This window comes from Carcharodon carcharias, chromosome 8, assembly GCF_017639515.1.
Source record: "Carcharodon carcharias isolate sCarCar2 chromosome 8, sCarCar2.pri, whole genome shotgun sequence".
Lineage (NCBI taxonomy): Eukaryota > Metazoa > Chordata > Chondrichthyes > Lamniformes > Lamnidae > Carcharodon > Carcharodon carcharias.
The window spans coordinates 77766707-77793560 of NC_054474.1; the positions used below are offsets into that span (position 1 = coordinate 77766707).

General features: G+C 43.0%; 1 protein-coding gene across 1 annotated transcript; it reads right to left on the reverse strand.

The window, feature by feature from the left end:
- Positions 1–827: 827 nt before the first annotated feature.
- On the reverse strand, positions 828–26648 carry LOC121281171 (complement C1q tumor necrosis factor-related protein 2-like). The gene is made up of 3 exons (XM_041193909.1): positions 26382–26648; positions 10248–10496; positions 828–1725 (listed from the first exon to the last, which is right to left on the reverse strand). Exons 2-3 carry the CDS (start codon positions 10489–10491, stop codon positions 1103–1105), a joined length of 867 nt encoding a protein of 288 aa, XP_041049843.1. The 5' UTR covers positions 10492–10496; positions 26382–26648; the 3' UTR covers positions 828–1102.
- Between the last annotated feature and the right edge of the window lie 206 nt (positions 26649–26854).

Sequence of the window (26854 nt, forward strand, 5' to 3'; positions counted from 1 at the left end):
TGAAAGGAGTGTTTGGGCCCTTGGACGGTGGTGAGAGGGGAAGTAAAGGGGCAGGTGTTGAACCTCCTGCGGTTGCATGGGAAGGTGCCATGGGAGGGGGTTGAGGTGTAGGGGGTGATGGAGGAGTGGACCAGGGTGTCCGGAATGCCGCGAGGGGGGTGAAGGGAAGATGTGTTTGGTGGTGGCATCATGCTGGAGTTGGCAGAATTGGCAGAGGATGATCCTTTGAATGCAGAGGCTGGTGGGGTGATAAGTGAGGACAAGGGGGACCTATCATGTTTCTGGGAGGGAGAGGAAGGTGTGAGGGCGGATGCGCGGCAGATGGGCTGGACATGGTTGAGGACCGTGGGTGGAAAACCTCGGTCAAAGAAGAAGGAAGACATGTCAGAGGAACTGTTTTTGAAAATGGCATCATCAGAACAGATGTACAGAAGTGAAGGAACTGAGAGAATGGGATGGAGTCCTTACAGGAAGTGGGGTGTGAGGAGCTGTAGTCGAGGTAGCTGTGGGAGTTGGTAGGCTTGTAATCCATTACAATACTTGTAATCCCCCACTAGGGCTATCTGTACCTTGCTTGTCCTGCTTTCTACCATAATTAGCACATTCTTAGATAATATCACCACCTTCAACACCTCTTTGTCCTTTTGTCTATGACATCTTTTGGCTATCTCCACCTATCACTGGCCTTCTATCCAGCTCTACTTGTCCCACCCTCCTTAAACCAGCTTATATTTCACCTCCTATTTTTACTTAGTTCTGTTGAAGAGTCATACGGACTCAAAATGTTAACTGTGTTCCGCTCTGCAGACACTGCCAGACCTGCTGGGTTTTTCCAGGTATTTTTATTTGGGCAATAAATATAGTCCTGTTGGTGTCACTCACACCTGCAGAATAGATTTTTAAAAAACTTACTGGTTTTCTGTGACATTCTTCTCTATGCTATTTTAATGGAGGTATTATCTTGTTAGTTTATGCATTAATACCACTGATTTAAAAATCCCAGTCTGGATTTTACTAAGTGGTTGAACAGCTTATATTGCAGCATCTTTGAAAATGTAAGTCTTAGAATCACAAGGTACAAGACTTTTGTTTTCGAGAGAATTTACTCTTCTTCAAGTTCATTTAGATAGTCCTGATCAATGTAAATCATAAAGCCGGTGAACAAACTATCTGCCCTGTGTGGATCATAAAACAGGCCATTCTGTTCAGAATAGAATATCTGCAGCCAAACCTCATCTTCACGTTTCAGGTACATAATAGTTGAACCAGAGGCTACATCATAGTTCCCAGTGTTAGCATCAAAAGTCTTAATACGATATTGCCCATTGTGTACTAACCCAATAGCAAGGTGCTTATTTGCCAGGGTAATATCATAAGAGAAGTAGTAAATACCAGGTATCCCACATGTAAATTTACCACTGGAAACATTATAGTGTCCTCCTTCATTTAAAAGGACTTTGTCAAATTTGATGGGCATACGTTCCTTGGGGTAGCTGTAGGTGATGGCTACAGAGAAGGCAGATCTTGCTGTATTCGTGCCACATTTGCAGATTCCAGGTAAACCAGGCTCACCATTGATTCCATTAGAGCCTTTTGGTCCATTAATTCCTGAATTACCTCGATCCCCTCTAATGCCCCTTGGTCCTTGCGGGCCTGCTTTGCCAATAGCTCCTCGCATTCCCTTAACACCAGGTTTTCCGGTTATTCCTGGTTTTCCTCTGTCACCTGAAAGAGAACTTTGTTTCATTTTTCTGTAAAATTTATAATCTTATACTCATGATCATACAAATGCTGTGTTGAAACAGGAGATCATGAGATTATGAAAACACTGTAAAATAGTGACTACTTTTCAAAAGGGCTGTGGTAGCTGTGAAGTGGTTTGGGACACCCTGAGGTATGAAAAGTGGTTTATGAATGTGAAGTCTTTATTTTGTTCCTATCACAAGGTTCAAGCATGGCACTTTGGTTAGTTCAAAGTTCAAATAACCTGTTCCGTTCCCTTCCCTTTTCTTCCACAGCAGTTCTGAATAAGTCTTGTAAACATCCTTGATATGTGCCGATACCTAGGGCTGACAGTAAGGAGTCTAGAATTTATTGTTAAGATGTCATTTTTTTTCTGTCCCTTTACAACGATTGTTTAAGAATTTAGCATTTGTTCATAAACATAGGGCAGAATTTTGCCCTGGTTGGGCGGGGGCGGGCGGGAGCATTTGGGGAGCCGATCACTGCTTGCGATCAGGGCCAGATTGCAATTTCACGCTGGCGAGCCAATTAAGACGCGCCCAGCATGAAACGCAGGTGGCAGCACTCAGCGCTGCCTGTGTTGGGGGGATGGGGCCAGCACGCAAGTTTGAGCATGCGCACTAGTGCGTGCAAAAAAAGCTCCCTGAGACGCAGAACTGCCTCAGGGAGATGAAGGTATAAAAAAATAAAAATGAAGATTTTTAAGGTGTCAAGAAACATATCCCCTCATTTGACTCTGTCACATGAATGTAGATATGTTAGAAATTAGTGTGAAAATGTTTTTATTTTTTTAAGGATGGATCAAAACCTCATCTTGCCTATGGATGAGGTTTTGCAAAAAAATGCAAAGGTCACTTGGCCTTTTTGCCTGCCCGCCAACCGTAAGGTTGGACGGTCAGCAAAAAAATTAATTTAATTACATTGTTAATAGCCTTAATAGGCCTTATAATTGTCGGCAGGTGCCCTGCCAATTCCCACGCACACTCACCGACTGAAATATTGCACGAGTGTGCGACGATGTCAGGATGCTCGCCCGACGTCATCGTGTGTCATTTTACGCTCATTCGGGTCGGGCACACGCCCACCTGATGAGCTAAAAATTCTGCTGATAGAACCATGATAGATAGAATTCATGCCTTGTGCTTGAATGGTACAAACACTGGAGCCATGTGGCTACAGTTTCTCGATATATAGCAGACCAACATCAATTAATCTTTTCTCTGGAGTTGGTTTTCAAAGCACTGCAATTAAATGATGAAATTCTGAAGTGCAGAGGCCGTGATATGCTCTTATGAAGGGCTGAGACTGGCAGGAAGTAGGGGCAGGCAAAAGGATACAACAAAATGACAGTGATTGAAATAGAAAACACAAGAAATACTCAGCAGATCAGGCAGCATCTGTGGAAAGGGCAGAACAGAGTAAACAGATTTTCAAATGGCCAAGGGGCCGTAACCTGATGCAGGCGGGATTTAAAAACCAGCATATTGCAGGTCATGCCAGGATCATGATGCCTCAGGGACAGATTTGAATTTTCAAATGAAGTGTGGGGAGGGAATGGAGAACCACAGCACCGTAAGCCGTTTAATGAGCTTGTTAAGAAGCCAGTGCATTTGCAATTTTGAATATAAGATTATCAAAAGAATTTTCCCGTCGGCGAGTGGGGGCAAGATGCATAAAATGAAGCGCAGTGACGTCAAAGGCCTAGTAAGACCATTTAAAACCTAATTAATTCAAGTTAATGAGCTGCCTGTCTGACCTTAAGGCTGGCAGGTAGGCGAGGAAACCAGGCGGCCTTCACATTTTTCATGAGACCTCATCCACAGGCGGGATGAGATTTCATGAAGTGTTTTAAAATCTAATAAAAATTTATACATTTATTCTTTGACGTGTCCCAGCTCAAGTGAGAGTGTCACATGAGGGGACATGTTTTAAAAGTGTTAAAAGCCTTCATTTAAACTTTAGCACAGAAATAAATCTCCCTGAGGCATCTCCGTGCCTCAGGGAGATCGCTGTGCTCTTTCGTGCGCATGTACGAAAGAGCACAGGGAACCGATCAGGGAATCCCCCCCGGCTCACACCGCGCTCAGAGCTTCCGGGCGAGCATCATGCTGGGCGGGCCTTAATTGGTCCGCCCACGTAAAATGGCAGCCCGTTCCCGATCGGGTTCGCGCCCGCCCACACACAACCACCCCTGATGGGGGGAAATTTCTGGCCCATAAGAAATAGGAGCAAGAGTAGACCATTTGGCCCCTTGAGCCTGTGTTTGAGAGTCAATAAGATCATGGCTGATCTGATGAAGGCCTTAACTTCACTTTCCTGCCTTCCTCCATCATCCTTGACTCTCTCGTAGATCAAAAATCTAACTTAGCTTTGAATATATTCAATGACCCAGCCCCCACTACTTGCTGAGGAGAGAATTCCAAACACTAACGAATCTCTGAGAGGAAATTCCTCCTCATCTCCATCTTAAATGGGTAACCCCTTATTTTTAAACTGTGCCCCCTAATTGCAGATTCCCCCATGAGAGGAAAAATTCTCTCTGCACCTAACCTGTCAAGCTCCCTCAAAATCCTTTATGGCCAGGGCTTTTAAGGCAGCATGCGGGGGCGGGCCTGAAGCGCCCAAGCATAAAACGACACATGATGACAAACAAAATATCGCGAGACTGCGAGATGTCAGGATGCTCGCCCAACGTCATCATGCGTCATTTTATGCTTGGGCACGTCGGGCATGTGCCTGCACGCTGAGTGTAATATTCTGCCCGTAGGTGTCAAGGGAGCATTTGCATTTTGTAATAAACCAAACTAGATCGTTTTCAAAGGAGGGGTGAAATGCGTCACCTAACCAGGTGAAGTTTAGGAACAGTGGGCAGAATTTTTCTTTCATTGAGCGGGCACGCACCCTACCCAAATGAGCGTAAAATGACGCATGATAATGTCGGGCGAGCGTCCCAACGTTATCATGCACTATTTCAGTTGGCGGGCGCGCGTGGGAGTCGGCAGCACGCCCACCGAGAATTAAGCGACCTACTAAGCCCTTAATCAATTAATTGAGTCCAATTTCTCGCTGTCCATCCAACCGTTCAGTTGGCAGACGGGCAAAAAGGACAAGTGGCCTTTGCGTTTTTGGCGAAACCTCATCCACGGGCGGGATGAGGTTTCGACCAGTGATTTAACAAATTTAAAACTTTTAACACTCATATTTAACATCTAACACAGGGTCACACGAGGGGATATTTTTTCATTATTTTTAATATCTTTATTTTTATTGTTAAAAATCTTCAGCTCCGTGAGGCAACTCTGTGCCTCTGGGAACTTTTACTGTGTGCTTCGCAGCGCATGCACACACTTCTGCGCTCAATCTCCTCCTGCCCCCACCCCGACAGCGCTAAGCGCTGCAGCGCCCGTTTCACACTGGTTGGCCATTAATTGGCTAGCCAGCGTGAAATCAATGCCAGGGCCTGATCGTGGGCGGTAGTCAGCTTTGCGACCTCTCCCAGGCCCGCCCGCTACACCTCCAAACAAGGGCAAAATTCTGCCCGGTGCGTTTATTTTTCCCAAAGACTACTGGTACACTTAGTGCTACGAGAGGGTTCTATTATCAGGGAGATAAAGTCCAAAGACAAAGTGAAACAATAGGTATTTGCATTCAAAGAGGAAGATAAGTATAATGAAGAGAAGGCTGTTTGTAAGGGAAGGCATTTTTGAGAACTTACAAGTGTATGAAAAACCTTCAGCATCTATGCCTCAAGCTGCGGCCCTCAAAGGACTGAAATTAAGAAAACTCGCTTGGAATTCTACTTGTTCAGGGTATTATGTTTCTTTGCCTGGGTCTTTTAAAATCTATGGGCAGAATCTTCTGCCTGTTGGGCGTGGCTGGTTGTGGGTGGGTGCGGGCAGGTGCGGAGCCGATCACTGCCCGCGATTGGTTGCGCGCTATCTTACGTAGGCGAGCCAATTAAGGCCCGCCCAGCATTACCTGTACGAGTTGGGGGGTGGGGGGGAAGAGAGAGTCAGAGCCTGCGCTTTTTTGCGCAAGCATGTGAAAGAGCGCAGAAATCTCCCTGAGGCACAGAGCTGCCTCAGGGAGATTAAGTTCAATGTGAAACTTTAAAATAAAGAAAGATTGAAATTATTTAGATATATCCCCTCAGAGCTGGGAAAGGTTTATGAAATGTGTAAAAAATATTTAGTCGTTCAATAAAACCTTCATGAAACCTCATCCCGCCCATGGATGACATTTCATGAAAAACGTGAAGACCGCTTGAGCTCTTCGTCTGCCCGCCAACCTTAAGGTTGGACAGGCATTCCTGTCAATTAGTTCAATTGGTTCATTAATGGCCTTAACAGGCCTTTGACAGTTCAGTGGGTGCGCAGCCACCTCTGGCGGCGCCTGCCGAATGGAAGATCGGAATGATGCGTGGTGACCCAACGTCACCACGTGTAATTTTACGCTTCGGCATGTGGGACCTACCCCCACACGCCAATGAGAAAATCCTGCCCTATGTGTCTTACTGTTGCTTTAACTAAAGTGTAACTGGGAGTTCGATTGAATAGAGGATTTAGAAGTTATTATAGTAGTAATTTGTAGATTTATGTATGTATTTAAAATCATTCCCCTTATTAATAAATGTTTAATCTAGTTTTATAAAAACCAATAACACTTGGTGGTCTTCTTACTACTGAATTCAAGACAAGCATCTTGAAATTTATACAAATAGAAAATTAGTTATGACAGTTATTTCTAGGATTTGAGCAGCTCAGCATTTACCATTGGCTGTGTCATAACAGTGCGGTCTCACCAATGTCCATGTACAGCTGTAGCAAGACTTCCCTACTTTTATACTCCACCCTCTTGCAACAAAGCTAACACTGCATTTGCCTTGCCAATTACTTGCCATACCTGCAGGCTGATCTTTTATGATTCATATACAAGGACACCCAGGTCCCTTAGTCCAACAGCATTCTGCCGTCTCTCTCTATTTAAATAACATTCTGATTTTCCATTCTTTTTGCCAAAGTGAACGACCTCACCTTTTCCCACATTATACTGCATTTGCCAAATTTTTGCCCACTCACTTAATCTGTCTACATTCATTTTCAGAGTTTTTATATCCTCCTCGCGACTTGCTTTCCTACCTATCTTTGTATTGAATCTATAATTTGGTGAACCTGAGTAGTCTGGTGCACGTTAATGCAGAGCTTTGGGTTCACTGCGGGGTCTTTTCTCTTCCTCTCTTCCTATCTTGAAGGTTCTTGACTCTTGCTGGTTTGCAATGCTACGGTATCAGACTAGGTTACCTGGCCCAATTGGCCGTTTCTCATGTCAACAGTGAATACTGGCATGCTGCAGAGGGCAGACAAGCTAAACTTAATCCTGTCCTCACCTGATGTTCACACTTGTGCATTTTCTGGCAGGGATGACAGAATAACTAATTAGGAGCATGACCTCCACATTATATTTCTTTTCACTAGACAGGGCCACTGAGGTTCACTGTAGCACTCCAATTCTCACCCCAACAAAGACTAGATAGCTCAGTACCTAGCATGGATTGAACCAGCAACCTTCCTAATCTATTGCTCACTAAGGCATTGAGGGGAAACATTTACCAACTTGGTCATCAGGGAAGGTTTTTTTATCTTTCTAATTAATGATCTGCTGACTGGAGCTGTAAACTGCATTTGCTTCTCACCGATCTGTACTCTGAGAAACTCTATTTGACTGGTAAAGGTCGCTAATTGTATGTGTAGAATGGCGCTGAATGGATTTAATTTGAATTTTACCACAATTCCTGTACAATATATCATTCATATTTCATAGATAAAGATGAGAACAGTTAATGTTCCTGATCAAATACTGAGAATGAGTTTAACCCATGAAGGAACTTAGGAATGTGACCAGTGACGTTTGTGACATTAAGTTCAGGTTTAACCTCCTAGATTTTTGACTTAGAGACTTGGAATGAAAATAAGAACACATTCCATGAAAGGAAATCATGACCTGTTGTTAATTCAAAGGAATATATGTTGTGAAATAGGTTCATGCTTCAGAATTCAAAATTGTAACGATTTTAAAATTACATTTTTTTTTTGTAATTTTCAACTTCCCAGCTTCAGCACAGTAAGATGTTAAATGTTTTATAGGATGAAGTAACCTCACACCCAATTTTCAATATTAAGTGCTGTTAAAAAAATGCCCATGGAAGAAAAGCACATAAATCAATGTAAAAATCCGGTACCTGTATCCTAGATGAGAATAAAATAAGAAAATTTAAGGGCAAGTTTAAGGATGTCAAGCATCTTTACAAGCGTAATTTTATCATTACAACATTTTGCTAAATCTAAAAATGATCTTGTCTTGGTTTAAGTCAAAGTATGCTTTTTCAAAAGAGCGCAGAATTTATGAAATCAACCATTAACATACTGTAAATAAAGGCCAGGATGTTATAGTCGGTGTGCACGTAATATGACGCGCGAGGATGTCGGGCGTGCGTCCCAACATCATTGCGCTGTATCGCGATGTTTCATTTGGTGGGCGCACGCTGGAGTGGGCTGTGCACTCACCGATAATTAAAAGGCCTGTCAAGGCCATTTAAGGACTAATTAATTTCAACTTTACACTGCCCGTCCAACCTAAGGAGGATGAGATTTCCTAAAGCTTTTATAAATTGAATAAAAGCTTTTTATGAGAAATAAAAACATGTCCCATCTCATGTGACACAGTCACATGAGGGGGCATCTTTCATTAAATTTTTATTGCATGTATTTATTTTTTTCAAAAGCGCTTCAATCTCCCTGAGGCAGCTCCGTAACTCAGGGAGATTGAAATGCTCTTTCGCACGTATGTGCGCAAGAGCTCCTGCCCCGGCTCTGCCTCCTCCCCCCGCCTGCACAGGTAATGCACTACAGTTCGCATATTATGCTGGGAGGGCCTTAATTGGCCCGCCTGGGTAAAATGGCAGTGCGGAGCCTAACAGGGGTGGCGGGCAGCTCCGCGCCAACCCCCGCCCCTCCCACCGAGCTCGCCCAACGCGGGAAAAATTCAGGCCAAAATCATTTTAGAAAATAAATAATAATGTTCGTTAATGCACTAAATTTGAGACTTAAATCTATTTAACTTCAATGATCTTAAAATTGTAATTTTTTGAGGTTAAGAATTTTAAAAAAATGTTCCTAACAGGCAATAATCCTTCATAATTATTTCACAGAAGAAATGTACATATTGTACATATTTCACAAGATGTGTAAATAAATATAGTAAAGGATGTACACGTGTACAGGTGTTTGGCTATTTAAATTCTTCCCTACTCAATATTCCATGGTTAAACACATGGATTAAAAAGCTATTATCTGTTTACATTTTTCTTACAATCTGATTGTGTTGTGGATTTCTTATTCTGTTATCCATGCACCTATCAAAGTATTATTTTAACAGATAACCAGAGACATCACACATGGGGTCCCATTGTAACCCTAAAAATAGAAAAGTTTATAAAAATACATGAAGACCCAACAAAATCCACTATAAATGTCATTTGCAGTGCTCTTTTTAATTTAAAACAGTTATTTTAAAGCACCTGTAAACCTTGCATAATGCTCTCTTTAGGGTAAATCTTGGGGAGAAATTTTCCTATGGCAGGTGGGCTGGACAGGGGCGGAGCTGATCGTCCCCCCCGTGATTGGCTGCGCGCTCAGCGCTCCCTGTGCCAGCATGGGGAAGAGGGAGTGTTGGGGCCTGCGTGCTTTCACACATGCACACGAATCAGCGCTTCAATCTCTCTGAGGAACAGAGTTGCCTCAGGGAGATTGAATGGATTAAAAAAATTTTTAATAAATAAGTAAAAGTTTATTTAAACATGTCCCCTCATGTGACAGTGTCACCTGAGCGGGGACATGTTTGTGAAGTTTGTAAAATTTATTTAATTATTTTATAAAACCTTCAGGGAACCTCATCCCACCTGTGAATGAGGTTTCCTGAAAAACGGGAAGGCCGCTTGGGCTCTTCACTTGCCCAATAACCTTAAGGTTGAATGGGCAGCGTCCCTAACACGTTTAATTACTTTTTTAATGGCCTTAATAGGCCGTTGACAGTTCAGTGGGCATGCAGCTGACTCTGGCGTGTGCCCGCCAAACGAAATATTGAAATGACACGCGATGGCATCAGGACGCACGCCCGACATCATTGTGTGTCATTTTACACATCGGCGTGTCAGGCCCCCACCCCACCACCCACCGCCGCCGACAGCAACATTCTATCGCTTGACTTGGTGTGATTAAAAAAAGGTGATAACGAGCTAGCAGCCACTGGAGAAAGATATAAAATGGACTTCTGACTCTCTGTCATCCGTTTTACACTGTTGAACAAAGTCAAAATCTACACCTTTGTGTTTAATGTGTAAGTGCTCACAGGGCCTAGCCTACATAACCGTAAATATGAGATCGCACTGTTTTTGACACCATGATTCCTGACAACAGATACTAAAAGGAACAATGCAATTATTTTACCTTCTTGTCCTTTTTGTCCTTTGGGACCATCTTTCCCATCTTCCCCATCTTTTCCAGGAAACCCCATTCTTCCAAATGCCCCTGGTTGGCCAGGATAACCTGGAGGCCCTCTAGCCCCTGGAGGGCCAGGGGCACTGCAAATAACCTGAGAAGGATCGATTGTAATGGGTGACTTTTGCCTTTTCACAAGTTGATTGGCAGCATGGGATGTAAAGCACAAAAAGAGAACAAGCCAAAACATCATCAAATCTAGGAAGGAAAGTTAACACAAGTTATTGTTTAATGGCTTTATACAGCTTTTCATTGAACAATGTATACAAATGCATTTACTTACCCTGAGACAATCTCTTAGTTCAAAAGTATGCTGCAGATGACTCTTAGTTGGTAGTTTGTGTGAAACCTATAAAAACATATCCAATTCTCCTTTTGTTTCTCCCTTCTTAAGCTTGCAACTCATGTTTGGGAACTGTTGTATAGGCACCCATAGTCCTGCAATGCCTCACACGATTGACAATTGAACATGGGTTAGCAATGAATGTTGAAGGATCATTTGATCACATGGCCACCTAAGCTGATCCCAACCTTGTCCCCACTGAGCACCCACATCAATGTACTTTCAGTAGGATTCATGATAATCATCAGGTGTTGGAAATGTGGGAAAATTTCCCTCTGTACATCAGGAATATTAGCAACAATTCTAACATCCTTTCCTCCACAGCAGTGTTCCCTTCAATTCTTCTTTGTTTAGGGTGTTTATTGCACAGGATAGAACATTCAAGACTGCAACACAGACAAGCACTCACATAGCTTACAGGGAATGCAGGGACTGCTTATTGCACCATGCGGTAGATTCCAGATTGTCAATTAAAGTGGATTATGTTTGTAGCAAGTCGTAGATGAGGAAAATCCAAGGTTAAATCCTGATCTTTGCAAAGATGGCTGATCTCAGCCATGCTGGTATTATGGGCACTCAGAAAGCACTCCCACTGCTGAGCTGGGGCCAGTCAGTGGCTTTGGCTTCAAAATGCACCTGTGGGGATAGTGAGTGAGGGCAAATGTGAGCTTGACCAAAGCTGCCCCCAGTGGAATAGCCCATTGCCATTCACTGTTCAGGGGTACATGTGAAGTACGGATATACAGGCAAGATGACAAATGATGCAGGGAATTCAAAGAACCATAGGCGTGATTTTGCAATCAGTCTCTGATAATCTGACAAGCAGCACTCACGGTAAACAGTAGTCAGGAAATCATAGGGTCACAAGGCCTGATTTTCCATCCATTCCTACTCCATCTTTTTAAATTTCCTGATTTCTAATATGCCGAATGTAAGATAGAGCACTCAGCAAGAAGAACCTCTCTACATACACTATGGCATTATTTAGGAGGCATACTGCTTTAAATTGTGATACAATGAGGCCACAGTGTCTGAAACTTAAGGGTGACAGTGGCATAGTGGTAATATTACTAGATTAGTAATCCCAAGGCCAGAGACTTGAGAAATGAGTCTAAATCCTACCATGGCAGCTGGGGAATTTAAATTCAATTAATTAATAAATCTGGAATAAAAAACTAGTCTCAGTAGTAATGATCATGAAGCTACCAGTTGTCATAAAAACACATCTGATGCATTTAGGAGAGGAAATCTTCCATCTTTACCCAGTTTGGCCTACATGAATCTCCAGATCCACCATGTGGTTTCTCTTAACTGCACAAAGTAGCCTAGCAAGCTACTCATTTGTATCAGATAAGAATAAAACTGAATGGAATACCTGGCATTGACCTAGAGTCACAACTCACTGGAGACAGTGCGCTGCAATATCAAGCCCCATTGCTCCCTGAGCCGCGACAAATGTGAAATAGTTTGATCAACCCACCTAATTGTTTAATTTGGGTTAACAGGATACGAGCACCAGGTTTGTAAATTTAATAAGTAAATAACTGTTTATTGAACAAATTGTCTTTAACCAGTGGCAAAAGAAAGAAATATGAACTGCTAACTTTCAACTCTATAACCTAAACTCTACCCCTTCTTAAATCCCTATACCCAAACATACAAGACACAGAAGACACACAAAAACATGGATTTTAATGGTGGGATAGAACAGCTCAATAGCACCAATTCCAGGGTACAGGATTCGATGGGTTCATTTTGATCGATGTTTTCAAAATTCCTTTCAGTTCTTTGTTGATGACGAGGTGGTCTTCCAGCACTTTCAGTCTTTAGTTCATTGGTTGAGTACTTGTCTTTCAATGTCTCTAACAGTTATTTTCCCCTTTACCTCCTGACAGTGGTTTTCAGAGAGAGAGCAGGTTATAGAGACATGAGGAGAAAAAGCCAGCTAGCTATTATTGTAGAATTATTGGAATCTTACACACATAGGAGCAAGAGGTTTTAGGTATTTTCCTTTTCAGACTAGGGGCTATTCTGCTGCACTGCTCTCACACAACCCCTGGTCACCTGGTCAGGAACCAATTAAAAAGTTGTTGCCAGCAGTTCCCCACTAGACCAAACTCCTCCTCGGCACCATCCTGTCTTTCATGGCACACTCTGTTCCAGGACAGCAACATTATATATATCCCTCACACTGTTCTAATAGAAATACCCTTCAAACTGCAGCCAAAATTTTAACCCACAATCCAACAGAAATAAAAAGATGTTCTTTACACTAGGCACTAGAAATGAAAGAGGCACATCTCCATCCAGTTGACCCTACAAAGTGCTCCTCAGCAACATGTAGAAGATTATGCCAAAATTGGAGCTGTCCCACAGATCTCACAACCAATTTCCCAGACTCCTCTATCCTCGTTCCTGGGAAGGACAGACATATCAGAGATGGCAGCACAGTGGTATACAGTAAAGAGGAAGTGGCCCTTGGAGTCCTCAAGATTGACTATAGACCCCATGAGGTTTCATGGTATCAACACAAACATGTGCCAGGAAACCCTCTGCTGACTACCATCTACTGCTCTCCCTTAGCTGATGAATCAGTACTCCTCTATGTTGAGCACCACTTGAAAGAAGCCCTGAGGATAGCAAGGCTATGGAATGTACAATGGGTGGGGGTATTTCAATGTCCATCACCAAGAGTGACTTGATAGCATGACTACTGAACAAGCTGGCCAAGTCCCAAAATATATATCTGCCAGACTGGGCTAGCAGGTGGTGAGGAAACCAACAAGAAGGAAAAACTTACTTGGCTTCACCCTCACAAACCTACCCATTGCAGTTGCATCTGTGCATGACAGTATTAGCAGGAGTGACTACCGCAAAGTCCTTTTGGAGATGAAGTCCTGTCTTCATATTGTGGCTCCAACAATATTCAAAAAGCTTGACACCATCCAGGATAAAGCAGCCCAGTTGATTGGCACTCCCATCCACGAGCTACAAGATACATCGAAGCAATTCACCATGGCTCCACTGACAGCACCTTCCAAACCCACAACCCCTACCACCTATGAAGGACAAAGGCAGCAGATACATGGGAACACCATCACCTACAAGTTCCCCTCCAAGCCACACACTACCTGAATTGGAACTATATCGACGTTCCTTGAATGTTGCTGGGTCAAAATACTGGAACTCCATCCCTAATAGCACCATGGGTGCACATGGACTGCAGCGGTTCAAGAAGGCAGCTCACCACCACAGAATCAAAGAATCACACTGTGCAGAAGAGGCCCTTCGGACCATCAAGTCTGCACCAACATGTGAGGAATACCTGCCTAGTCCCATTTACCAGCACTTGGCCCATAGCCTTGAATGTTATGACGTGCCAAGTGCTCATCCAGGTACTTTTTAAAGGACGTGAGGCATCCCGCCTCCACCACCCTCCCAGGCAGCACATTCCAGACTGTCACCACCCTCTGGGTAAAAAAGTTTTTCCTCACATCCCCCCTAAACTTCCTGCCCCTCACCTTGAACTTGTGTCCCCTCGTGACTGACCCTTCAACTAAGGGGAACAGCTGCTCCCTATCTACCCTGTCCATGCCACCACCTTCTCAAGGGGAATAAATGCTGGCCTTGCCAGCAACGCTCACATTCGACTAGTGAATAAAAGAAAAGTGATACAAGATTTTATCATTTACAAGCACGGTAGCATATGGTCCATAAATCTGCTGAGTAATTGATGGCACCCTCATGAACTTTCTCATTAACTGTAAGGGGCCCCTATCAAATACTTTTCTCAAGTTAAGATATATAATTCAACACTTGACCTCCATCAACCAGCCAGGCTACATCCTCAGTAAAATACCATAAGTTTGGATGGTCTTCTCCATATAGATCTGTGTTGGTTTGGATTTATTGCCTTTGGTCTCGGTCGCTGCTTTCGAATTGCTTCTTTTATAATAAGCTCCAGTATTTTTCCCACCATAAAAGTTAGGCGGCAGAGCTATAATCAAGCATTTTACCTTGAATTAAAGTTTAGAAACACATTATTTTTATATCTTCAAGTCTCCTGGGATCAATGTTGTGTCCAAAAGACATCTACAACAGCAAATGTTCTTTCACTCCGATTTCTTTATTTAAGTAGAGAATTGCTACCTTTGCTAATGAAGGAACGAGTACTTAATCTTTAGTGCAGCAGGTTATAAATATCTTCCATACGAATGATATATACCTCACATTTACTCCATGTAAAAGTAACAGCATTAACTTTTATGCTGGGTACCGTATTATTTTGACTGGAAATTGGATGGCACATTGGGAGGACATTCAGCTTGAATTATTAGCAAGAAAAGAACGCTAATATTTATATAGTGCAAGATATCCTAAAGTGCTTTACACCCAACGAAGTACTTTTGAAGTGTAGTCACTGTTGTAATTCAGGGAAAAACAGCAGCCGAACTACGCACAGCATGATTCCAAATTTCTGTCAATGCCTCAAATCTATTTCATCAAATTATAGAATCTTACAGCACAGGAGGAGCCCATTCAGCCCTTCATGCCTTAAAAGAACTCTGCAATTAGTCTCACTCCCCTGCTCTTTCCTACAATGTTCTCCCCTTCACGCATTCCTCCAATTCCCTTTCAAAAGTTACCATTACTACTGCAGGCTAGGACTTTGCCAGTCCATTGGAGATGGGCAGGGAGAGGGGAGGGGTGAGAAACTGGCAGCAAAAGACATCGGGAGGGAAGCCTGATGTTGCCATGAGATATTCCCAGAGGTGGGAATGGCAGCAACTCGGCTGACCGGAGGAAGGGGGATATTTTCCAAGCCACTGTGTGGGCAGACCGTCTACTGCATGGAGGCAACCTCCTAGTGGCTTCCCGGAGATGGCATTTTCTGGAGGCTCCATGCCCAAAGAGGAGGCCCCCTCTTAGTTATGAGGAGAGATTGGACAGACTGGGGTTATTTTCCCTGGAGCAGAGGAGATTGAGGGAGGGACATGATTGAGGTGAATAAAATTATGAAGGACTTATTAGGGTAAACAGGAAGGAACTTTTCCCCTTGGTGGAGGGATCAATAACCAAGGGGCATAGATTTAAGTTAAGGGCCAGGAGGTTTAGAGAGGATGTGAGGAAGAATTTTTTCACCCAGAGGGTGGTGGAAATCTGGAACTCACTGCCTGAAAGGGTGGCAGAGGCAGAAACCCTCACAACATTTAAGAAGTATTTGGATGTGCACTTGAGATGCCATGGCAAACAAGGCTATGGGCCTAGTGCTGGAAAATGGGATTAGATTAGCTAGATACTTGTTTATCCAGCGCAGACTCAATGGGCCAAAGGGCCTTTTTCTGTGCTGTAGACTTTTATGACTCTGACTCTATGACAGTGGCAATGGCCACTCCTGTGGCTTCAGCATGCCCGGTGGAGGGGTTACCCCTCCAGTTACCGGGGTCTGTCTGCCTGGCCCCAATATAGAAATAAATCATTCAACTTGTTTGAAAGGGCACCTCAATGTCAGTGGTGCTGCTAAGGTTGCAAGTGCTCTTTCACTCCAATTTCTTTTTTTAAGTTGAGAATTGCTATTCTTGCTAATGAAGAAGCGAATACTTTTTCTTTAGTACAGCAGGTTACAAATATCTTCCATTCGAATGATATATTTACTCCATGTAAAAGTAACAGCATTAACTTTTATGCAGGGTACAGTGTATTATTTTGACTAGGATATACCTTACATTTAAGGTATATTCCGGCTCTGGTTGGGCCAGCAGCTCGGAGGGGCAGTTCGCTGTCTTTAACTGGTCAATGGTCCCAAAGGTGACCTCTTAATTGGCTACCACCAGGAAGATTTTTTTTTATTATTCACTCATGGGATGTGGGCTTCACTGGCTGAGCCAGCATTTATTGTCCATCCCTGGTTGCCCTTGAGAAGATGGTGGTGAGCTGCTGCCTTGAACCGCTGCAGTCCCTGTGGTGTAGGTACACCCACAGTGCTATTAGGAAGGGAGTTCTAGGATTTTGACCCAGCGACAGTGAAGGAATGGCGATATACTTCCAAGTCAGGACGGTGAGTGACTTGGAGGGGAACCTCCAGGTGGTGGTGTTCCCATCTATCTGCTGCCCTTGTGTTTCTAGATGGTAGTGGCCGTGGGTTTGGAAAGTGCTGTCGAAGGGGCCTTGGTGAATTCTTCACCGGGGGCCCAAAGGCCACCCACATCCCCTGATGTTGGGATTTACCTCATGGCAGCAAAATCCTGACCTTAGTGTTAGCTATGGGCCAGTGGGTGGGTTCAGGTCCAGAGACTTGAGCATGAGAATCTAGGCTGACACTCCAGTGTAGTACTGAAGGATGTGCCGTTTTTTTCAAATGATACATGAAACCGAGGCCCTGTCTGCCCTTTGTGGTATATGTAAAAGATCTCTTGGTGCTATTTTGAAGAACACGGAAGTTATCTCCAATATCCTGGCCAATATTTATCCCTAAATCAACATCACAGAGAATAGATTATCCAATCATTATCACATTGCTGTTTGTGGGAGCTTCCTGTGCTCAAACTGACTGCTGCATTTCCTAAACTACAACATTGACCACACATCATTGGCTGTAGGGTGCTTTGGGACATCCTGAGGTGATAAAAGGCCCAATATAAATGCAAGTGTTTTTTTTTTGTTTTCTTTGAATCTGCTTGCACTATCCTTTCCAGATCATAATAATATGCTGCATAAAACAAAACTCTTCATCTTGCCTCTTGATCTTTTGCCAATTGCCTTAAATCTGTATCATTTGGTTACGAACCCTTCTGCCAGTGATTTAATGTATCAAAATCCTTCATGATTTTGAACTCCTCTATTAAATCTCCCTATAATCTCTGTTCTAAGGGGAACAGTCCCAGATCCTTTGGTCTCTTCACACAACTGGAGTCCTCGTTCCTGATAACATTCTAGTACATCTTTTCTGCACCAACTCCAATGTCTTGACATCGTTCCTAAAGTGAGGTGCCCAGAACTAACGCAATACTTTGGCTAGTCCCTTTCTGGTATGCAATATGCCTCTATTTATAAAGCATAGGATCTTGTATGCCTTATTTAACAGTCTTCTCACTTTATCCTGCTGCCTTCAAAGACTTGTGTACATACAGCCCCAGGAATTTTTCTTCCTACACCCCTGTCAAAGTTGTGCTATTTCGTTTATGTAGCCCCACCTCATTCTTCCTACCAAAATGAATCATTTCACACTTTTCTGCATTAAATTTCAGCTGTTATGTGTCTATCCATTTCACCAGTGCTCCTGAAATCTGTTACTATTCCCTTCACTTCCTTTTGCAATTTAGGATGCATCCCAACCAGACCAGCTGGATTTCTACTTTGAGCATTGCCGAATCTCTTCTGTAAATAGGTTTATACTAATTGATCTGCAAGAAGGCAGTTCTCAACAAAAAAATTAGAATAAAAGAAGCAAGGCAGAATAAAACTTGGAAAAATTGTTGAGGTTTGCCCAGTAGCTTAAGAGACTGTTTCTGAGCTATAGACCAGGGGCAGAATTTTCCACCCAATGGTGGGGAAGTTGAAGAGCAGGCACGGAAAAGCAGGCCTCCGATCGGCACCCCTGATCAGGGGCGCGCCGCCATTTTACGTGGGCGGGCCAATTAAGGCCTGCCCAGCGTGATGTCCGCACGGAAGCGCTATGCGCTCCCTGTGCGAGCGGGGAGGGAATCCCTAAACTCGAAAGTGCACTCTGTCATGCATGCACATGAAAGAGTGCACTCATCTCCCTGAGGCTAGGTGCTGCCTCAGGGCGATCAGCTCTACAGTAACAAATATTAAAAATAGAAAAAAATTCCCTGACATGTCCCCTCCTGTGACACTGTCATATGAGTTGGGACATGTCCGTCACTTACAAATTCCGTTTAATTAAATTTTTTAAAACCTCCATGAAACCTCATCCCGCCCGTGGATGAGGTTTCATGCTTTTTCTAATGCCCACCAGGGCTCCTGGCCTGCTCGCCAACCTTAAGGTTGGACGGACAGATCCATTAATTTGTTTAACGACTTTGTCAATGGCCTCAATTGGCCAATGACAGGTCGGCGAGCGCACAGCTGATTCTGTTGAGCCCCCGCCAACCTGAAAATTTAAACAGGGTGGGGTGACGGGAGTTCCGCCCGACGTCACCATGCGTCATTTTAAGTGTTGGCGAGCGGGCCCCGCCTCCCCACTTACCGATGGGAATATCCTGACGTAGGGAAGTTACATCCCCAGTTGTTTTGTTCTCAGCTGGAACATAAGTAAGCACAACATTATTAGTTGCACACTCTTCAGTTATTGAGAAAAATTGCCCAAGATTTCTACTCCTGTGATTTAAACTCAAAGCTCACACATAATTAATGCTCACTTGGGTGAGGAGGGTGCCAGACAGCGAACTGTACTGCAGGAAAGAAATCAATACTTTCAGGAGAGGTGGGAGAAGGGGAAAGTTGGAAATAAAGATAAAGGAAAAAGAAAAGCTGCATGTGCTTCTGAAAGCCAATGAGAATTCTGAGTATTGTGTCTTGGATGGGCTGAATCGCGCAAGTGGAAAACAACAAAGAAACTCATTTTAAACATTTTTTGAGGAGAAACAAAATTCATTCAGCATCTTTTTCAGCCACCATGACCAATATTAAGTTCCACAACTAAACTGGCATTTTATGTACATGGCTGTAGTTTTGTTCGTCTTAATTCTGTAACTTTTGCAGCAGGGTCCTTAAGTCAGGGCTACAAATGATATCTTTGGTCACACAACTGTCACCTTTCTGACTATTTTGCTCAAATAAATAAACATGAAGAATGAGTGAATCTTGTTTACATTCAGAAATATTGTACTAATAATCACTGCAATCTTTAGCACATCATAGATTAACTCTACAAATTGAATCCCTTAAAGCTGATGTACTTTGAGAGGAAATTGTTGTTAGTGTGTTTTCAGATATGTACAATGCTTACTTTTGGAAGTTAAGCACCAGAATAAAAGTTGCTTCGCCTGGAGAATTTGCTGTTCTTTTTCCAGAAAAGGATGAAACACAATGAATGCACTATGAAGGCTTCAAATACCTCCTTGCTACATTATGACTGTGCTTACAGCAATGTGAATAAAAATCAGCAGGCACTTGGAACAACCCTGTGGTGAAAAAAATCAAGTCTGTTTAACATTCACTGCCATGGGGTGAATAGTCAGACTCTGTGAAACAATGTCTAGTTCTAGACCAGTCACAGAAATGTGGAGATCTCTATAGAGTTTTTCATACTCAATTTGAGTCATCTCACGTACTCCTTTTAGAGAAAGCACGGTCATTCTTCCTTGGGCAGTAAATCCTTCCATCTAAGACTGTTCATGTTCCATTGCGGAATTTCTTGAATGCCAGAGACATAATTGATGGAGATATGTTGCAAAATAGTAAGACTACAAGAAGAAGCGGTATGCAGTGCAGTTTTAGATCAGCTTTCAGCAGCTAAAATCCTCCATGTAGTACTAAGTCACTTTGGTTTTTGATCAAATTTGCCCTTAAATATTGGCCAAAAAATAATGAATTTCAACAACATGGAACTGCAATCACACTTTTGGATATCTGAGTGATTACCTCCCAACTCAGTTTGAGCCCCCTTATACACTGCTGTTCATCAGAAAACATAAAGAAAAATAAAAGCTGTTCAAAATTTCTGCAATTCTGTATTTTCGCCTAAACTCCAGTTTTGGTGAAAGAAAAAGTGGAGATTTTACTGATACCTGAATGATGTTCCCTCGATATCCTGACTAACATCAGCATTTATATAGCACCTCTCAATACCTCAGGATGCCCAAAGCCCTTTATAACCTAAAAAGTATTTTTGAAATGTAGTCACTGGTATAATGTAGGAGAACATTGCAGGGAATTCAAAAACAGCAAGTTCCTACAGCTGTGAGATATATGGCCAGATAATTTGTTTTAATGATGTTGTTTGAGGGATAAATATTGAGCAGGACATGGGGAGAATATTCCTACTCTTAAAGCAATTTAAAGTCACATTTGGCCTATCTCTATATTATCACCCCTCAGATATGTCCTTTCTAGGCTGAAAAGCCCAAGTCACTCCAGTCTTTCTTTTTAACTGGGACCCTGATACTTGAGACCAACCTCACGGTTCCTCTTTTCACCAGTTCCGGTGCTTGAATGTGTTCAAAATGGAACCGCAATCCTGTGACTCAGAGGTGAGAGCGCTGAGTCAACTAAGCCAAGCTAGAATGTTGACAAATATGTCATTAGCCAATAGTTTCAATTGAAATGCATTTAATCTGAATTGATCCAATGCAACACCGAGGCTGGAATTTTCCAGGCCACCCCCCACCCCCACCCAGAAAAAGCTGTAGAGGAAACATAAAGCACAGGCTGTTGGGAAGACCCAGCAGGCCAAATCAATCTTTCATAAGAACATAAGACATATGACATTTCCTTTCAAAGACACTACCATGGGGGTCATTGCCTGGGAAGCTGTACATGGTGCTGGTGCCACACAAAGAAGAGGGAAATAGCTCCAGGTTTGTATTATTTTAGTCTCATTAATTCTGTGTGAAAATATGTTTCAGCAGGTGTTAAGCATTGACTGGATTCTACCACATACTGTCTGTGCAGCATCAAAATGCTTAACTATGCAAATGATATATTGTGTGCTTTTTCCACTTGTTATAGCCCTCAGAGCAACAAGCCTCGCCACAGCATTCAGCATCACCATCACTTCAAACAACCAGCAGTCAGAGATGTTCCCTAATATAACAAATGTCAAACCAGGGCTCATGCATAAGCAGAAAAAAACACATAAAGCACCCTCTGTGTAACACATCATGTTTTTAAGGCAAGCTTAAAAGCACCATTTAGGATCAGCACCATTTAACCAATTAGCCCTTTCCTTAATAGCTTCAACAGTCTGTACTGAATTGGTTGATCGCAGCCACAATTATTTGATGCACTACAATTAGGCTCAGAACCTCCAGGGATAATGAAAGGAACTAGGGATCTTCTACTAATCACTTGCTTACTGAAAGGTGTGCACGTGTAGACACCAGGTAGAGAGAGAATTGGTTTTGGCTGTGAACTTTGGATATGTTCCAACAATCAGATAATACTAGAGATAAAAACAAAAAACTGCAGATGCTGGAAATCCAAAACAAAAACAGAATTACCTGGAAAAACCCAGCAGGTCTGGCAGCATCGGCGGAGAAGAAAGGTTGAAGGGTCACGAGGACTTGAAACGTCAACTCTTTTCTTCTCCGCCGATGCTGCCAGACCTGCTGAGTTTTTCCAGGTAATTCTGTTTTTGAATCAGATAGTACTCCCTGTCTAGGCTCACATAAAGTATGATGGCTTTGGTTAATTGTTACTAAACTCAGCACCCATTGAACTAATCCACAACATGAACCATTCATCATCAAGAAAGCAGGGGAAGGAAGTGGGGTGGAGATGAAATAAAATAACAGGACTGCTATAACAGTGTGCATAGATGATAATGATTTACAGTACATTGGATTTCAATAGTTCCAAAATACTACTGACACAACCCACAAGAAATTTGGCAATGGCAACAATTTTTAAGGAAATTCCTTATTAACTTGTGAACACACACTCATCTGGGGGAAATCATTTTTAATTATCTGCAGTTCTAACATTAAATAACAGATGCCAAATATCCACATGCAAAACATGTAAGCATTTGGGACATGGCTTATGAGGCAAAACAAATCAGGGTGAAACTGATATCTTGCAGAATCTTCAAAAGCAAAGCCTGAGCATTACTCAAGTCCCAAGAATGGATTGCAGATTTTAAGGGGAAGAATTGTGACCCATGCATGCAGCAATTTGGTAAAGCCATTGTTTTGCTCACTGGTCCATGCCAGCCTGAGGCCTGAGCCAAATCTGGCCTCATCCTTCATTCAAAATGATGCAGGGATCTGCGGATGTCAAATGGCCATCCTGCTCCAGCTCACCTTTAAAACCATGCAGGATTTCCATCTGACTCTGCTTCAAACCAGTTCTCAGGTAGGTCCTGGGGGGAGGTAAGGCACCTTTTGGATTGACAGCTTTTAAAAATTTTTGTGGCCGTTACTTGAATAGCCTCCAGTGATCCATTTAAGACCCACTGTTGAAGCCACTAAAGACCTGGTACAACTGGGTGGACATTGGTGAAGTGAGAGTGACTGCCTTTGACATCAAGGCCACATATGACTGAGTGTGGTATCAAGGAGCCCTAGCAAACCTGGAGTCAATTGGAATCAGAGGGAAAACTCTCCACTGGTTGGAGTCATACCTAGCACAAAGGAAGATGGTTGTGGTTGTTAGAGGTCCGTCATTTCAACTCCAGGACATCATTGCAGGACATCCTCAAGGTAGTGTCCTCGGCCCAACCATCTTCAGCTGCTTCATCAATGACCTTTCTTCCATCATAAGGTCAGAAGTGGGGATATTCGCTGGTGTTTGTACAATCTTCAGCACCATTCACGACTCCTCAGATACTGAAGCAGTCCATGCCCAAATGCGGCAAGACTTGGACAATATCCAGGCTTGGGCTGACAAGTGGCAAGTAACATTTGCATTACACAAGTGCCAGGCAATGATCTCCAACAAGAGAAAATCTAACCATTGCCCCTTGAGGTTCAATGGTATGCCATCACTGAATCCACCATTATCCTGGGGGTTACCATTGACCAGAAAGTGAACTGGACTAGCCAAATAAATACTGTGGCTACAAGACGGAGTAGGAGGCTAGGAATCCTGCAACGAATAACTCACCTCCTGACTCACCAAAGCCTGTCCACCATCTACAAGGCATAGGTCAGGAATCTGATGGAATATTTCCCACTTGCCTGGCTGAGTGCAGCACCTACAACACTCAAGAAGCTGCACACCATCCAGGACAAAGCAGCCCGCTTGATTGGCACACCATCCACAAACATTTACTCCCTCCAACACTGATGCACAGTGGCAGCAGGGTGTACCATCTACAAGAAGCATTGCAGAAATTCACCAAGGCTCCTTAGTCAGCACCTTCGAAACCCACGACCACTACCACCTAGAAGAACAAGGGCAGCATATAGATGGGAACACCAAGTTCCCCTCCAAGTCACTCACCATCCTGACTTGGAAATATATCACTGTTCCTTCACTCTGGCTGGATTAAAATCCTGGAACTCCCTTACTAACAGCACTGTGGGTGTACCTACACCACACAGACTGCAGCGGTTCAAGAAGGCAGCTCACCACCATCTTCTCAAGGGCAACTGGGGATGGGCAATAAATGCTGACCCAGCCAGCAAAGCCCACATCTTGTGAATAAATTTTAAAAAAGATTGTAAGGCAAGAACTCCACCCCTCTGTGCTTGAGTTTTGAAATAAGGTACCATAACTGGCATAGGGCCCTAATTTGTATAATAAAGCAATGTGCCCTTGTTTCAAAGCTGCTCGTCCATTTAGATATCCATCAGTATATGGCAATGGTCAGAGCTTGGACATCAATGGGATGGTAATGTGCTGCCCTCTCCTAAGATGGTTTTCAACCATTGGCCACCTGCTTTCCAAACACAGGAACAGAGCTTTGAGTTGCATTGCTTCCCCAAGTTTCTTTTGGAAATGTGCTATTTGGAATTTGGCATCTTTTGGTGCATTGCTCACAGTAAGTGAGCTGATGCCCTATTTTGTAAGATCAGGAACATTATAATCACCAGGGTGGCAATAATGACATAGCCAGATGGGTGTTATATAATCGGGAGTGGAAGCCTAAGATCACTTATGCACTTCATTATAACTGCCCTCTGAAATGGTCTAGCAATCCATTCAGTTCAAGGGCAATTAGGGATGGGCATCAAATGCTGGCCTTGCCAGTGACGCCCACATCCCACGAAAGAATGAAGAAAAGAAATATGACTAACCAATGTGTAGCATACTGACGGCTTGTACATGAGGCAGGACAACAACCACTGGTGGGCCCCATAATGCTTGTTCTATCCCAATAGCAATCAATCTCAGAGATCAACCAGCATCAGGAGAGCAGCCAAAAGCAAGAATTTCTGCCCATGGACCTGATGCACTTTCACCTCAGATACAATGTAACCAGTAATCTGCTCCCAGCTGTTACACAAAGACCTCCTCCAACTTGGACTCCAACTGGTTCCTTCCTGCTCTGTGCTCAGTCACTCCTGCAGGTTCCTCACTGCCATATGACCTAATCACACATTAAAACCCGGTAATTATATTCATATGTTTTACAGTGAATAAAAGCAATTCAGCTGTGAATTTCAAGGCTGAGCCACATCTTGGTGTTCACTTTTTAAAATTCACTTGAGTTTTAGTCTCACTGGCTGCAATGACATCTGGAGCTCCGAATAAGCTGCAGCATCCTGTAACACAGTTCAGTTTCTGCAGGATTTAATATGAGGTAACATTACCAGTGAGAATGTATAGACCATGAATATGTGACATCAGTGATTCAAAATAGGCACTGACTGACTATTCATTATCATTAACATGTAAAACGAAGGCTTTCTTTCCAATATATATGAATGTGATTTTGTGCTTATTCTTAGAAAGTGCTCTTCCACAACACCCTAGAATGAATGGCATTAATCAAATACAACAGCGCATGAGAACCAAGCAACACCCCTGGGAAACAAACTCATGCCCAAGTGACATTCCAAAGCAGCGACATTTTGTATCATAACGTAACTGAAGTTTCTTCCAAGGTGGCATCTGCACACTGGAAAAAACAAATGAACTTCTTTAAAAATACATTAATTGCTCTACTTCCTCAGCACCTCCCACCCCCACCTTGTGATATAACCAGAACTAGTACGACTTGGCAAGAGTACGGCAGACCAGAGAAAACCAGGCTCATTGCGGAATATTGTACATCCAATGGAAGTTCCATTTTCTGCACTCTTATTATCCAACGGACATTTAACAGACACACCAAGTCTGAATATACAGCTCAGCTTGTTCTTTGTATCTCAGCTTCTCTATATAACATCATAATGTTTCCTTTGTTGCTTCATGCACATGCCTACAATATTACTGGACCATACGTGTGACATCGACATTTGAGAACAATTTCAATTATCCGCCAATTCCCATTCTCCGTCAGAGGGAATCCCTTCATCATCGCCTTAACTGTGTTTCAAAATTGCCCAGCTCCCACCTTCTTTCTCTGCGCTTCACACGTGAGAGATGTGTCAAACTGCGCAGTGTAAAAAAAAATCTACAGCACTCCTGATATTAGCTTACAGAGATAGTATAAAAATGAATCTGAATGAACAGTCTGCGATTGGTTTTATAAAATGGTCCCGGCCTTTGAGATTCTAGTCTCGGTTTCTGACATTGTTTCAGGTAGGACAGGATGCGAGAAAAACACTGAAAACATGTCCAGCGTTGCAATGTTCTTTTATATGCTGTCAACTTAATGCGAATTCAAAATAGGCTGGAGGCTAAACTAATAAGCCAAAGCATTGCTTGGTTAATAATTTAAACACTTTATGTAATTTTCAAACTTGAAGATTAAGGATTACAAAACTGACAAAAGAAATAAAGGCGGGACACCTGAAATGCCAGGCCTCTCCATAGGTAATAACTTTCTCTCTAATGATTTGTTGCAAAGTGGTGAGCGCAGACATTCTACAACTACATTTTCCCGGGCACTGGGCACATAGCTGGACGCAGACGAAGAGTTAAAATGAAAACATATAAACAGAACTTACCAGAATGTAGCTGTGTGGCCAGTTCAGCTGCAGTGATGTTTAAAATAAGCAATTCTCAGCTTTTGTGTACCACAGGCTGTTTAAGACAATTCGTCAGGAAAATAAGCTGTTCCTTTCCATTGTTTCAATGTTTCCCTCTCGAGTTAGTGCTTCGAAAACAGCTCACCGACAGAGCAACTTCACAGACATTTCATGTTTCTTCTCCCTGGACCCCTGTCCAACTCAGAACAGCTTTTGGTCTTTTCTCTCTTTCTCTCTTCCTCCTTCCCGTGCATTCTTTTCCCATAACGCAATGAGCTGGAAAACCTCCCGCGTGTCACATGTACTGTAGTTGGAAATTTTGACTGCGTTAAGAGTCGGACTACACATGTTGACAGTGGTCGGAAACTGCTGGTTTTCATCTTCTGTATGAAGTTGCTTTGACAGCTGTCTCCGGCACCAATGTGTAAACTTTATTTTTGGATTTACTTCAG

Bases quoted from the DNA above. Each gene is read 5' to 3' on its own strand.
- LOC121281171 (XM_041193909.1), bottom strand. From the start codon at position 10,491: ATGATGTTTTGGCTTGTTCTCTTTTTGTGCTTTACATCCCATGCTGCC. The intron at 1,726-10,247 runs GTAAAATAATTG...GTTCTCTTTCAG, and splicing joins AGGACAAAAAGGACAAGAAG to GTGACAGAGGAAAACCAGGA.